A 14,656-nucleotide genomic window follows, 5' to 3' on the forward strand; every position below is an offset into this window, starting at 1 on the left:
AGGCGGTTAGAGATAGGCAGGGGTGAGGCCATGGAAGGATTTGAAAAGGATGAGGATTTTTTTTTTTTTTAAAAAGAGGCATTGCTTAACTAGGAACCAATGTTGGTCACCTAGCTGAAATGTGCTACATGGGAGCTGCTCTTCCCATAGATTAAGGAACAAGAAATTGGTTAGTCTGTCTAGATAATAAAACACACCTCACGTCCACCTCCCACACCTCAACCCCACTCGAACGGTCTTGCTAACTCCTTATGAGATACATTTCAGCAGGCAAAGGACACCCTTCAATACTTCAAATAACGATTATTCATGTGAGCCTAAACAGTCAGTTCTGGCAGGTTATTCAGCCATGGAAGGAGTCATCAGAGCCAAGGCCAATCTTTTCATCATTCCAATATTCTTGTGCTATTTACAGCAGAGGTCACTAGGTAGCAAACAAGGAAGAGGATATTGGCTTATTTTCCTCTACTCAGGCCAGGAGTACGTAAGTCGATTGTGATGCACCTACTGGCATCCCAGTACTAGGAAGTAAACCAGAGATCTTTCAGTCTGTATAACTCAGCTACACACTGCCTCAATGCTATAACTGGAACATTCCAGTGTTGTCAGGAAAAAGCAAAAGAGGGAGGAGGAAAAGGCATTGAAGATGAAAAATAAAGCAAAAAATATAAGAATGGAAAGAATGTGGTAAGAAATAGGCTTTTTAAATAAAAAACAACCCGATACTCAAAGCTATGCTGTGATAGGTGTCCACTGATGGTAACCTATCTGGACCTATGCAATGACAAGTTTTCAGCAACTGATGAAGGAAGGGAAATATAATTTATGCTTTGTCTAAAATGCACTGACCTTTTTACAGTCATTAGACAAAATGGAATCATCTTCTTCAGAGTCTTCATCCGATAATGACAGTTCCTTATCATCCTCAATAGAATTAGCTGGAAACAAAATAAAGCTGGTCATTTATACTTAAACTAAATGCTTAATTATAATTAAGATAAACAAAAATAATAAATTTTTATTGTACGCAGCTTGAGTAATTCACTGATGTAAAATTCAGACAGGATAGCTCATTTCAGGAAAAGGAGCAACGTTGTCTGAGCAAGAATTTCTTGTGATCTTTTTATGCTGTTTGTGTAAATAATTCAAACAGCATTTTGGAGTTTTATAGTGAAAGCAGTATGTATTATTCATCTGGACACAAACTGAACTGAGCATGTCATTTTCCTCCATCCCCACATACTTCCATAGAAATAAATGTCTCAATGAAGGCTGCAGTAAAGGATATTACAAATAGAAGCTTAACCCACTAAAAGTGATTCATCAATCAAGGAGTTTTCTTTAATTAATTGCTGAACCAAGATAAAAGCTGTTTCAGAAGACATTATTCCAAACGAAACACATACACTTAATTTGGGCTAAGAGTCACTGACGCAGGTTTTCAAACTTAAGGGCCATTAGTAGTAATTGATAACTTTCCATTAATGGACAGACATTTGTCAAGTCTGCGAGGTGCTACAAAGTTTCCCTTCCATACAGCAAAGTGACCAGTGCACAATGGATATTAATTGGTTGGAATTCATATTATAAAAAAGGGTCTCGAGGCACTGGTGAAGGTGAAAAACAGATTTACTAAGCGAATAAAATCTAGCCCTATGACGGGATTTGACAAGGTAGATGTTGGGAAGATGTTTCCACTTGCGATTGAGACCAGACTAGGTGCCACAAAGGTGGTCACTAGTAATTCCAAAAGGGAATTCAGGAGAAAGCTCTTCACCCAGAGAGTCTTTTCAACGTGGAACTTGTTCATTCAAGGGGAAGCTAGATAAGCTGATTGCTCAGGCTGGAAAATAGTGTGAAACTATGTGCATCATGTATGAAATTATGCTGTCTGTTCGTAGCTTCCCTTGAACATAAGAAACAGGAGCAGGAGTAGGCCATTCGGCCCCTCAATCTTGCGCCACCATTCAATAAGCTCATGGCTGAATGACTGTGGCCTTAACTTCACCTTCCTGCCTGCCCCCCATAACCTTGGACTCCCTTGTCAATCGAAAATCTGTCTAACTTAGCCTTGAATATATTCAATGAGTCAGCCTCCACTCCTCGCTGGGGAAAAGACTTCCAAACACTAATGACCCTCTGAGAGAAGAAATCCCTCCTCATAGTCTTAAAAGGGAGAGAGCCCTTAATTTGAAACCATACGCTTTATTTCTAGATTCCCCACAAGGGGAAACATCCTCTCAACATCTACCCAGTCAAGCCCCCTCAGAATCTTATAGTTCAATAAGAGCACCTCTCAATCTTCTAAACTCCAATGAGTACAGGCCCAACCTTTCCGCATAAGACAAACCCCTCATCCCACAAATCAGCCGACTGAAGTCAGCGTGACGAAGGGAAAGAGTAGGCAGGGAGCAGATGATGAAAGCAAAGGGACTGGTGGTCTGAGGTGTATTTGTTTTAATGCAAGAAGTGTAGTAGGTAAGGCAGATGAACTTAGGGCTTGGATTAGTACCTGGGAGTATGATGTTATTGCTATTACTGAGACTTGGTTAAGGGAAGGGCACGATTGGCAACTAAATATCCCAGGATACCGATGCTTCAGGCGGGATAGAGAGGGAGGTAAAAGGGGTGGAGGAGTTGCATTACTGGTCAAAGAGGATATCACAGCTGTGCTGAAGGAAGGCACTATGGAGGACTCGAGCTGTGAGGCAATATGGGCAGAACTCAGAAATAGGAAGGGTGCGGTAACAATGTTGGGGCTGTACTACAGGCCTCCCAACAGCGAGCGTGAGATAGAGGTACAAATATGTAAACAGATTATGGAAAGCTGTAGGAGCAACAGGGTGGTGGTGATAGGAGATTTTAATTTTCCCAACATTGACTGGGATTCACTTAATGTTAGAGGTCTAGATGGAGCAGAATTTGTAAGGAGCATCCAGGAGGGTTTTCTAGAGCAGTATGTAAATAGTCCAACTCGGGAAGGGGCCATACTGGACCTGGTGTTGGGAAATGAGCCGGGCCAGGTGGTTGACGTTTCAGTAGGGGACTACTTTGGGAATAGTGATCACAATTCCGTAAGTTTTAGAATACTCATGGACAAAGACGAGAGTGGTCCTAAAGGAAGAGTGCTAAATTGGGGGAAGGCCAACTATACCAAAATTCGGCAGGAGCTGGGGAATGTAGATTGGGAGCAGCTGTTTGAAGGTAAATCCACTTTTGATATGTGGGAGGCTTTTAAAGAGAGGTTGATTAGCGTGCAGGAGAGACATGTTCCTGTGAAAATGAGGGGTAGAAATGGCAAGATTAGGGAACCATGGATGACAGGTGAAATTGTGAGACTAGCTAAGAGGAAAAAGGAAGCACACATAAGGTCTAGGCGGCTGAAGAAAGACGAAGCTTTGAAAGAATATCGGGATTGTAGGCGCAATCTGAAACGAGGAATTAAGAAGGCTAAAAGGGGTCATGAAATATCTTTAGCAAACAGGGTTAAGGAAAATCCCAAAGCCTTTTATTCATATATAAGGAGCAAGAGGGTAACGAGAGAAAGGATTGGCCCACTCAAGGACAAAGGAGGAAAGTTATGCGTGGAGTCAGAGAAAATGGGTGAGATTCTAAACGAGTACTTTGCATCGGTATTCACCGAGGAGAGGGACATGACGGATGTTGAGGTTAGGGACAGATGTTTGATTACTCTAGGTCAAGTCGGCATAAGGAGGAAGTGTTGGGTATTCTAAAAGGCATTAAGGTGGACAAGTCCCCAGGTCCGGATGGGATCTATCCCAGGTTACTGTGGGAAGCGAGAGGGGAAATAGTTGGGGCCTTAACAGATACCTTTGCAACATCCTTAAACAATGGTGAGGTCCCGGAGGACTGGAGAATTGCTAATGTTGTCCCCTTGCTTAAGAAGGGTAGCAGGGAAAATCCAGGTAATTATAGACCGGTGAGCCTGACGTCAGTGGTAGGGAAGCTGCTGGAGAAGATACTGAGGGATAGGATCTATTCCCATCTGGAAGAAAATGGGCTTATCAGTGATAGGCAACATGGTTTTGTGTAGGGAAGGTTATGTCTTACCAACTTAATAGAATTCTTTGAGGAAGTGACAAAGTTGATTGATGAGGGAAGGGCTGTAGATGTCATATACATGGACTTCAGTAAGGCGTTTGATAAGGTTCCCCATGGTAGGCTGATGGAGAAAGTGAAGACGCATGGGGTCCAAGGTGTACTAGCTAGATGGATAAAGAACTGGCTGGGCAACAGGAGACAGAGAGTAGCAGTGGAAGGGAGTTTCTCAAAATGGAGACGTGTGACCAGTGGTGTTCCACAGGGATCCGTGCTGGGACCACTGTTGTTTGTGATATACATAAATGATTTGGAGGAAAGTATAGGTGGTCTGATTAGCAAGTTTGCAGACGACACTAAGATTGGTGGAGTAGCAGATACTGAAGGGGACTGTCAGAGAATACAGCAGAATATAGTTAGACTGGAGAGTTGGGCAAAGAAATGGCAGATGGAGTTCAATCAGGGCAAATGCGAGGTGATGCATTTTGGAAGATCCAATTCAAGGGTGAACTATACAGTAAATGGAAAAGTCCTGGGGAAAATTGATGTACAGAGAGATTTGGGTGTTCAGGTCCATTGTTCCCTGAAGGTGGCAACGCAGGTCAACAGAGTGGTCAAGAAGGCATGCGGCATGCTTTCCTTCATTGGACGGGGTATTAAGTACAAGAGTTGGCAGGTCATGTTACAGTTGTATAGGACTTTGGTTCGGCCACATTTGGAATACTGCGTGCAGTTCTGGTCGCCACATTCCCAAAAGGATGTGGATGCTTTGGAGAGGGTGCAGAGGAGGTTCACCAGGATGTTGCCAGGTATGGAGGGCGCTAGCTATGAAGAGAGGTTGAGTAGATTAGGATTATTTTCATTAGAAAGACGGAGGTTGAGGGCGGACCTGATTGAGGTGTACAAAATCATGAGAGGTATAGACAGGGTGGATAGCAAGAAGCTTTTTCCCAGAGTGGGGGATTCAATTACAAGGGGACACGAGTTCAAAGTGAAAGGGGAAAAGTTTAGGGGGGATATCCGTGGAAAGTTCTTTACGCAGAGGGTGGTGGGTGCATGGAACGCATTACCAGCGGAGGTGGTAGACGCGGGCACGATAGCGTCTTTTAAGATGTATCTAGACAGATACATGAATGGGCAGGAAGTAAAGAGATACAGACCCTTAGAAAATAGGCGACAGGTTTAGATAGAGGATTTGGATCGGCGTAGGCTTGGAGGGCCGAAGGGCCTGTTCCTGTGCTGTAATTTTCTTTGTTCTTTGTTGAACCTTCTCTGAACCTTCCAATGCAAGTATGTCACTCCTTAAATAAGGTGACCAAACCGTACACAATACTCGAGGTGCAGGCTCACCAATGCCCTGTACAGTTGTAGCAAGGCTTCCCTACTTTTATACTCCATCCTCTTTGCAATAAGGGCCAACATTCCATTTGCCTTCCAAAATACTTGCTGTACTTGCATGCTGACTTTTGGTGGTCCAAATTCAGCACATAACTGTGGACTGCTAGCGTAAGCTGGCTTTCACGACATTATTTAACACGGGGAAGGCTTAGTGGAAGAACTGTGCAAAAGTGACCAACGACTGGCTTTTCCTCTTTTTAGGGAGCATTTCCCACACAAGCTCTAAACTACTAGAACACCCTTTAAAAAAAATTCAAGTAGCCAATCATTATACTTAATGAAAACCGAGTAACTAAAAGATGAAAGGAGGATTCCATGAAATTGTGCACTTTGTTTCTCCAAACTTGAAATTGAATTTACAGCCCAAGCCATGGTCAGAAACAGAACTCAAAGTAGAAGACAGCTTAAGCAAGCAGAGTAGCAGTGCCAGTTGACTTATATAACCTGGACTTGAATCCAGTCCAAATCAAATAGAGGAGTATCTTTTTTTAAATTTATTCATTCATGCGATGTAGGCATCACTGGCCAGGCCAGCATTTATTGCCCAACCCTAATTGCCCTTGAGGAAGTGGTGGTGAGCTGCCTTCTTGAACCGCTGCAGTCCATTTGGGGTAGGTATACCCACAGTGCTGTTAGGAAGGGAGTTCCAGGATTTTGATCCAGCGACAGTGAAGGAACGGCGATATAGTTCCAAGTCAGGATGGTGTCTGATTTGGAGGGGAACTTGCAGGTGGTGGTGTTCCCATGTATTTGCTGCCCTTGTCCTTCTAGTTGGTAGAGGTCGCGGGTTTGGAAGGTGCTGTCGAAGGAGCCTTGGTGCATTGCTGCAGTGCATCTTGTAGATGGTACACACTGCTGCCACTGTGCGTCGGTGGTGGAGGGAGTGAATGTTTGTAGATGGGGTGCCAATCAAGCGAGCTGCTTTGTCCTGGATGGTGTCGAGCTTCTTGAGTGTTGTTGGAGCTGCACCCATCCAGGCAAGTGGACAGAATTCCATCACACTCCTGACTTGTGCCTTGCAGATGGTGTACAGGCTTTGGGGAGTCAGGAGGTGAGTTACTCGCCTCAGGATTCCTAGCCTCTGACCTCCTCTTGTAGCCGCGGTATTTATATGGCTACTCCAGTTCAGTTTCTGGTCAATAGTAGCCCCTAGGATGTTGATAGTGGGGGATTCAGTGATGGTAATGCCGTTGAATGTCAAGGGGAGATGGTTAGATTCTCTCTTGTTGGAGATGGTCATTGCCTGGCACTTGTGTGGCACGAATGTTATTTGCCACTTATCAGCCCAAGCCTGGATATTGTCCAGGTCTTGCTGCATTTCTACACGGACTGCTTCAGTATCTGAGTCACGAATGGTGCTGAACATCGTGCAATCATCAGCGAACATCCCCACTTCTGACCTTATGATTAAAGGAAGGTCATTGATGAAGCAGCTGAAGATGGTTGGGCCTAGGACACTACCCTGAGGAACTCCTGCAGTGATGTCCTGGAGCTTAGATGGTTGACCTCCAACAACCACAACCATCTTCCTTTGCGCTAGGTATGACTCCAACCAGCACAGAGTTTTCCCTCTGATTCCCATTAACTCCAGTTTTGCTAGGGCTCCTTGATGCCATACTCGGTCAAATGCTGCCTTGATGTCAAGGGCAGTCACTCTCACCTCACCTCTTGAGTTCAGCTCTTTTGTCCATGTTTGAACCAAGGCTGTAATGAGGTCAGGAGCTGAGTGGCCCTGGCGGAACCCAAAAGGAGCGTCACTGAGCAGGTTATTGCTAAGCAAGTGCCGCTTGATGGCACTGTTGATCACACCTTCCATCATTTTACTGATGATTGAGAGGAGGCTGATGGGGCAGCAATTGGCCGGGTTGGACTTGTCCTGTTTTTTTGTGTACAGGACATACCTGGGCAATTTTCCACATTGCAGGGTAGATGCCAGTGTTGTAGCTGTACTGGAACAGCTTGGCTAGGGGTGCGGCAAGTTCTGGAGCACAGGTCTTCAGTACTATTGCCGGAATATTGTCAGGGCCCATAGCTTTTGCAGTTTCCAGTGCCTTCAGTCGTTTCTTGATATCATGCAGAGTGAATCGAATTGGCTGAAGTCTGGCATCTGTGATGCTGGGGACTTCAGGAGAAGGCCGAGATGGATCATCAACTCGGCACTTCTGGCTGAAGATTGCTGCAAATGCTTCAGCCTTATCTTTCGCACTGATGTGCTGTGCTCCCCCATCATTGAGGATGGGGATATTTATTGAGCCACCTCCTCCAGTTAGTTGTTTAATTGTCCACCACCATTCACGGCTGGATGTGGCAGGACTGCAGAGCTTAGATCTGATCCGTTGGTTATGGGATCGCTTAGCTCTGTCTATCGCATGCTGCTTACGCAGTTTGGCATGCAAGTAGTCGAACTATCGAAGTTTCAGGTGTTTGGGGGGTCTACGATGATTTAGGGCAGAGTAGAAGATCCCTTTCTTACAAAGAGTGTAGAATGCACGATTCAGGGTTATTGGCTGATACAAAGACCAGGTCAACATTTAACAGATTTGACAGATTGCTGAAGGCAAGGGGATAGAGAAACACAGGAACAAGGCAGCCAAATGGAATTAGGAATACTCATGTGGAGGATAATCACCAAAATCGACTGATTGGTTCCTTTCTGCAGTGTACTCTTCTTCACAACACAGCTTATGCTTTTGCTCAGTCTCTGCTCTTTTAATGCTGTAGGACTAGGAATAGTGACCCAATTTATGGATTTGGATCAATGAGAGAGCAGCCAATCAAGAAACAGCTTTTACCAGTCATTCAGGCCTGGACAGCTTGAAAGACCAAATCTCCAAGTTTCATTGCAGACAGAGGCAAGAGTGGAGCCTGCAACTGAGGCACCGAGGATAGTGCTGGACCAAACCAGATTGAGTGATAGAAACAAGCATCAAACTGGACCAGAAAGTGAAAACCAAAATGTTAAGCTGAAGTACAGCGAGTTTCTTTACTTGGGCGGGTGGTGGAGGTGGATGTACAGAGAACTCTTTTTTTTTTAAGTGTATGGAGCCTCGCTTTTTGTTTTGAGGGTCTGGCATTTTTTAGTTTGTGTGTATGAGCAGTCTCACATTCTAACTCAAGGTGTTATGATGATAAATGTGCCCACTACTCACTAGTTGTGGTACATATCTATCTTTCTACTACAAAAGACTGGAAACCTTGAATTAGGGAATGACCTGTAAAGTCGTTACCAAATTTCCTCTCGATCACAGCACCTCAGTATATTTTGAACCTTTTCTTTTCAAACTGCCAACTGAAACACTTAGTGAGAAAACTATTTACAGGTAAAGGTCCTTATTCAACCCAAAATCTCCACCAATTCCACAGGACTTAACTATACTTCGACTTTCATGAAGCACCTTTTCACAGTCTTTTCAAAAATCAACAATCACAATATTGACTTGGACCTCAAACATCCATTAACTTTGAAGCAAAATTCAAACCAAGTTAGTGAGTGAGGATCATCCAGAAGCCACACTGAGGGATGAACTTAGTGAGGCTGTTTGGAGCAGGAATGGAGGTGTGGGAGCTGGAGAATAGCGCAGACATGTCCGCCTGGAAATCTGACATCATGACGTCGGTAAGCAGCGGGAAAGCACGGAGGTAGCGTCACCGCCCTGACGTGACGGGACTGGAATTTAACTTGTGGAACAGTTAGTTTTAATACATTAACATGTAATTGAACGCAATTCAATGGGGGGCATAGAATTTAGTGAACGACGGGCGGCCTTCATATGCTTTCAGATCCCGGCCATTGAAAGCTGAAAGACGAGGCCTCAGTGCCATGATGTAAAGGCAGCCATGACGGCCGAGAGAAAGAGGGGGGAGCGGAGGCCATTGTCGGCCTACAGTGTTGTGTGCTCTGCACGGGTGAGCTTGGTCTCGGATGGGAAGTGCCGGATGGGCTTGGTCTGCTGGGTGAGAGGGTCAGGTGGCCATACTATCGCGCAAGAGGCTTCGCTATCAGCAAGGGTGGGCACTGAGGGCCATTAACAAAACAGCCGAGAGGTGCAGCACAGGCAAAGCTGCTAAAGCAACTTCATCTCTGCAAGTACAGCAGTCCGGAGGCCCACGATCACCTGGCATGGGTCTCATACACCCTGTCTTTGTGGACCCCTGTGGTATGGCACCTCTGAAGAGGGGGAACAGGAGGCTGCCCATGAAGCTCCACGATGAGAGCAACAGCAGCTGGCCATGCCAACAAAAGGGCCCATCTGCGCCAGAGTGCGTAGTGGATTCAGCTACCTCCAAAAATCTGAGCGTCATTGTCAGCAAAAACTACAGCTCTTCAGGGAGGCCGTCACTGACTTATGTGCCATGCTGCAGGGCAAGTTGTGACCTATGGGATTCGGTAGTCACCCTATGCCCATGGCCTTGAAGATCACTGTGCACTTAACTTTTACGCATCTGGATCATTCCAAGGTTCCACTGGGGACATGTGTGGCATCTCCCCAGCAGCAACCCACTGCTGCATCAAGCAGGTGAGCAATGCCCCGTTCAAGAGGGCCAGCGACTATGCGCGCTACCGGACCAACACTGACAGGCTGAGAGGGCTATCAGATTCGGGACCATTGCTGGATTCCCCCAGGTGCAGGGTGTGATAGATTGCACGCATGTGGCCATCAAGGCTTCAACAGACCAGCTAGCTGCCTTCATCAACAGGAAGGGCTTTCACTGCATCAACGTCCAACTGGTCTGCAACCACTGAAAGCGTTTCTTGCAGACGTGTGCCCGTTTCCCGGGAAGCAGACACAATGCCTACAATCTTCGACAGTCCCAGGTGCCGCAGCTTTGTCCGCCCCCTGCTCACCTTCAGGGATGGATTCTCAGGGACAAGGGCTGTCCATTAAAGAGATGGCTACTGACACGCGTGAGGAACACTTGCACTGCAGCAGAGGAGAGGTACAACTCTTGCCACGTCTCCACCCGAGTGACCACTGAACAGGCCATCGGGCTGCTGAAGATGAGATTCCATTGTCTGGATCGATCCCTTGGAGCCCTGCAGTATGCCCCAGCGACGGTCTCGCATATTGTGCTGGTCTGCTGTGCTGTGCACAATCTAGCACTGTAGAGGGGGGAGGCCTTGCATGACAGGGACATGACTGACCGCCAGTCCTCAACCGACGAGGAGGACGCGGAGGAGGGTGATGAGCAGGCAGCACTAGATGTTGAACCCTTTGCACCCAGAGATCAGGCACACTGAACGATGGCCAAGGAGGCAAGAGACAGTCTCAGACTTACCCGCTTCCAACCACCATGATGGCCTCTCAGAGTGAAATCAATAAAGATACACCTCAATGCATTCAGCGTGTTGTCTCCTTTCTATTTATGTTCCATGCATAGCACCCAGATGAACCTTGCATTGTGGCCCATGGGAGACACTAACAAAATGAGGGGGCTGTACCTACACCGACAGCCACCAAGGAGGAAGTCAGCATCTCACAATTAAGGCATGTAATAAGTATTTTCCACAACGAAAGTTCATTTCAATAACGAAAAAACTTTATAAGACAAAACAAATGTCAAATGTCAAACACGCGTGAAACCCCAAGTGTGTCTAGGTGGTTTTCTTTATACACTTTCGAGGACTTCTATGAAGTGTGACCCCTGTGCTAGCAGCTGGGCTGCAGACAGGCTGATCAGGCTGTCCCTTGGCCTGCGATGAATTCGCCGGCCATCCTCTGACAGCCTGTGGCCTGGAGGGCCCCGGTTGTCTGATGGTTTCCTGCACAGGTGCAGACCTCTTTTCAGGCGTTGCGGCTACTGGAGCTGGACTCATTGGCGGAGGGGCTGAGGAGCCTCTGTCCACATTCAGAGCGCTCTGAGGGGAGCCTCCAGCTGTGGAGGTAAGGCTCTCCCTCCTACCTTTCAAGGACCTCTGAACCTCCCTGCTGACCAGAGAAGGACATGGAGCTGGAGAAGACTCTAGGGGTCTCATCCTTCTCTCGTCTTGCCACTGCTGTGTTGAGATCATGGCCAAGGCAATGGTGTGCAAGTCTGCGCGCAACTGGCTCACCATGAGGGGCGCCAACCTCTCAATGGAGGAAGCGATGCACTCACATGCCTGAGATGTGACACTCATGGCATGGATGGACTCCTCCATCATCCGCTCATGACTGCGCATGGCCTCTGGCATCTCAGTCATATGTCGCCTTACCTTTCTCTGCGACTCCAGCGTGCCCTGTGCTGTCGACACCAGAGGTTCGTCATGAGCCTGGAGCTCAGAATTGGCCTGGTCACCTGCAGTCCTCCGACTGTCAGAGGCCTCGGTTGTCTCAGTCTCAGCAAGCTGCTCGGGCACGTGAAGTTCTGATGAAGGGTCACTGACCTGAAACGCTAACTCTGATACTCTCTCCACAGATGCTGCCAGACCTGAGTATTTCCAGCATTTCTTGTTTTTATTCCAGATTTCCAGCATCTGCAGTATTTTGCTTTTATTTTATTATGAGAGAAGTACGATGTCTGGTATTCCTCCGCCTGTCCGCGATGTCTCCCCCTCTGTTATGAGCCCTCTTGTCCGGCAAGTGGAAAGAGGGAGATAGTCATACTTTGCAGAAAGTGACAGCCCCTCATCTCTGCTGAGGTTTCCTCCTATATGGCTCATCCTCCCATCAGCTCTCAGGGGAGTTAATGGAGGGTGCCATGAAAGATGGCCTGTGGTCGGGATGCAGCCATGTATCTAACGGGATGAGGTGATGCTTAACCCCCTTTGCCAATGCCTCCCTCCCCAAGACTTGCTTCCTCCTGCACAGCAACCCCTAAATAGGAGAGGTATGGAGCACTCCCCTGGGCAGAACGAAGGAGGTCATTGACCCTCTTGCAGCATTGCACCCATTTTTGGGTGGTGACCCCACAACCGCTGACCTCCTCTGCGATTTCCATCCAGGCTTGCTCGGTCAAGCGGGCGGAACTCTTTTTGCCATTGCTGGGGAATAGGACCTCCCGCCTTTCCGTAAGGAAACCAGGGAGGCATCACTAAACCATGGGGCCACCCGGTGTCTTGCCTCTGCCATCCTGTGGCGCCCTTCACTGGGAGATGGTGGGGGTGGGGGGGGGGGGGTGGGTGTCCATCAATGGCTTCAGCAGAAATCAGGAAACAGCAAGTGAGTCTAAATCAGCAATGCAAGCAGGGCTTTAAACATGGAGCCAGCACCTGCTCCGGAGACAGATTCTGACGCCATATTTGGCACCTTGAATCCTGCCCTCGTCATGTGACTGGATGGGCCCCGCGCCTCCATTATTATATGGCCACCCGCCGCATGACTGTGGTGGGCTGGCTGCACACCTGAATAGCAGGTCAGTGCCGCCGACGGGACTGGAGAGGGGCTCACTAAATTCAGCCCCGAGTTTCCCTAACAAGTTTCTTCATCAGGGCCATACAGTACATCTTTGATCTCTTCTAGCCAGGACTATATATGCATCAACTTTGACCTTCAATTATACCACCCTATGCTGTATCATTGGTAACCTAGCGTCTTCAGTGTTGAGCAGTAATGCAAAGTTGCCAGTTAAAATCTCTACCAGATCCTGGGAACTCACCTGAATCTTCACTGGGAAATTGCTCAGTGGCCCTGTATAATCCTTAATTACCCTCACAACATAGCTCAGAAAGACCTGTTTACTATTCTCTTCTTCACTGTCCTTCTGGTTGTTCTGAGGGCACATTTTGTTGCCTTAGAAGAGTTAAATGCCTGCCCTGTGCTCTTAAAAGCTATTTTCCTTCAACCTGTTTCTATTTTTGTCTAATTTGGCTTCAGGCATGACCAATATGTTTTTGTTTTATCATGTGCCCTTTCAACCCTAGGGGCACGCACGGCTTCTATTTGCGTAAGGATGGTTTTGAAGGCATTCCTCAGTGCTTCCTTTATCCCTGGCTGTCCAATCAATTTAGCCAACATTTATCCCTCAACCAACATCATCAAACAGATTATCCAGTCATTTATCTCACTGCAAGGGATTGTGTGCAAACTGGTTGTCATGTTTCCTTACGGAAGTGACTGCATTTCAAAAGTACTTCATCGATAGTGAAGCGTTAAGGGTTGTAAAAGGTGTTATATAACAGCAAATTCTTTCCATCTTAAAGCAATAATTCTTGAAGTATGATATTCTTGACACATTTTCTAATTAAAAAAAAGCCAAGTTTTAATTTTCCAAATTTATGCAGCTAATTGCATTTTGATTATTAAATAGAAAAAGTATTACACACCATCGTTGGGCATGTGATTTCAATGCTCAGTCACACAGCGTATGCGTGTGTACTTTAACCTTTATGTGCATTCTTTGGTAAAATAATAAAAAGTGGAGTGTGGAAGCGTTTATTTATTGGATGCGATTTATCTCTTTGGTTACTGCTTATTGGCTATCTGCTAAAATGATATGTAACACAGGTAAAAACACCAGACTTCAACACCATGGAAGCACTAGCAACATTGTTGGAGAGGGGACCTGTTTTTGTGGTCAGTTTGACCAATAACAACCACTCTAGGTTAGCAGACAAAAACATGACCAACGAATAACAAGGAGCTTCAACAGGCAAAATCATGGCCAAAGGTGCGCAGCATCCAACTGTGCTCTGGATGGAAAGCAGGTACGCATTTTGTTGTGCAAGTCAACGTTTGCAACAATCATTCAAATGAAGTCAACAAGTACCGCTCGCAACCTCTAGACAAAAACTTAGAAGCTCCACTAAGATGTGATGCTTCTAATAAATTGATGCCAGAATTTAAAACTTTGATCAAAGAGAAGTCAAGGAAGTCAAATAACCTGCTCACATTAGCTTCTGGAGAAAGTAATAAATGAGAAATATGGTGAAGTAGACCTAACTGATCTAAAAAAATAAGAGGGCTTATTTGTCATAATAGCCTTTTCCTGTTTCTAAAAATCTAAATGCTCTCATAATTGATATTCTTGAGTAATGCTAAGTAGTAAAAGTTTTAGCACACAGAAACATCCTGCATTTTGCATTTGAGAACCTGTGTCCCATAACTTAGGGTCACAGTATATTATGGAGATTCTTCCTTATCACCTTAGTCACTTCCTCTTTCTCCTCTAGTCTTCTATCTTCTTCTTCGCTACATTCTCTCCTACCTGGATTTTGTCTGCTCCCTGCAAGAACTGTCCCTGATCCCAGGATCATTCACACATACAATATTTTCCAGTTTTC

General features: G+C 46.2%; 1 protein-coding gene across 5 annotated transcripts in view; it reads right to left on the reverse strand.

The window, feature by feature from the left end:
• LOC137351611 (mesoderm induction early response protein 2-like) overlaps positions 1-14,656 on the reverse strand; it is a 101,759-nt gene that overhangs the window by 53,436 nt on the left and 33,667 nt on the right. For all 5 annotated transcript variants that reach the window (XM_068016218.1, XM_068016219.1, XM_068016224.1 and 2 more), the window contains one exon: positions 850-938. In XM_068016218.1, the coding sequence (XP_067872319.1) occupies positions 850-938 (89 nt within the window). The remainder of the gene's footprint in view (positions 1-849; positions 939-14,656) is intronic.

The sequence above is a fragment of the Heterodontus francisci genome, chromosome 36, assembly GCF_036365525.1.
Source record: "Heterodontus francisci isolate sHetFra1 chromosome 36, sHetFra1.hap1, whole genome shotgun sequence".
Classification (NCBI taxonomy): domain Eukaryota; kingdom Metazoa; phylum Chordata; class Chondrichthyes; order Heterodontiformes; family Heterodontidae; genus Heterodontus; species Heterodontus francisci.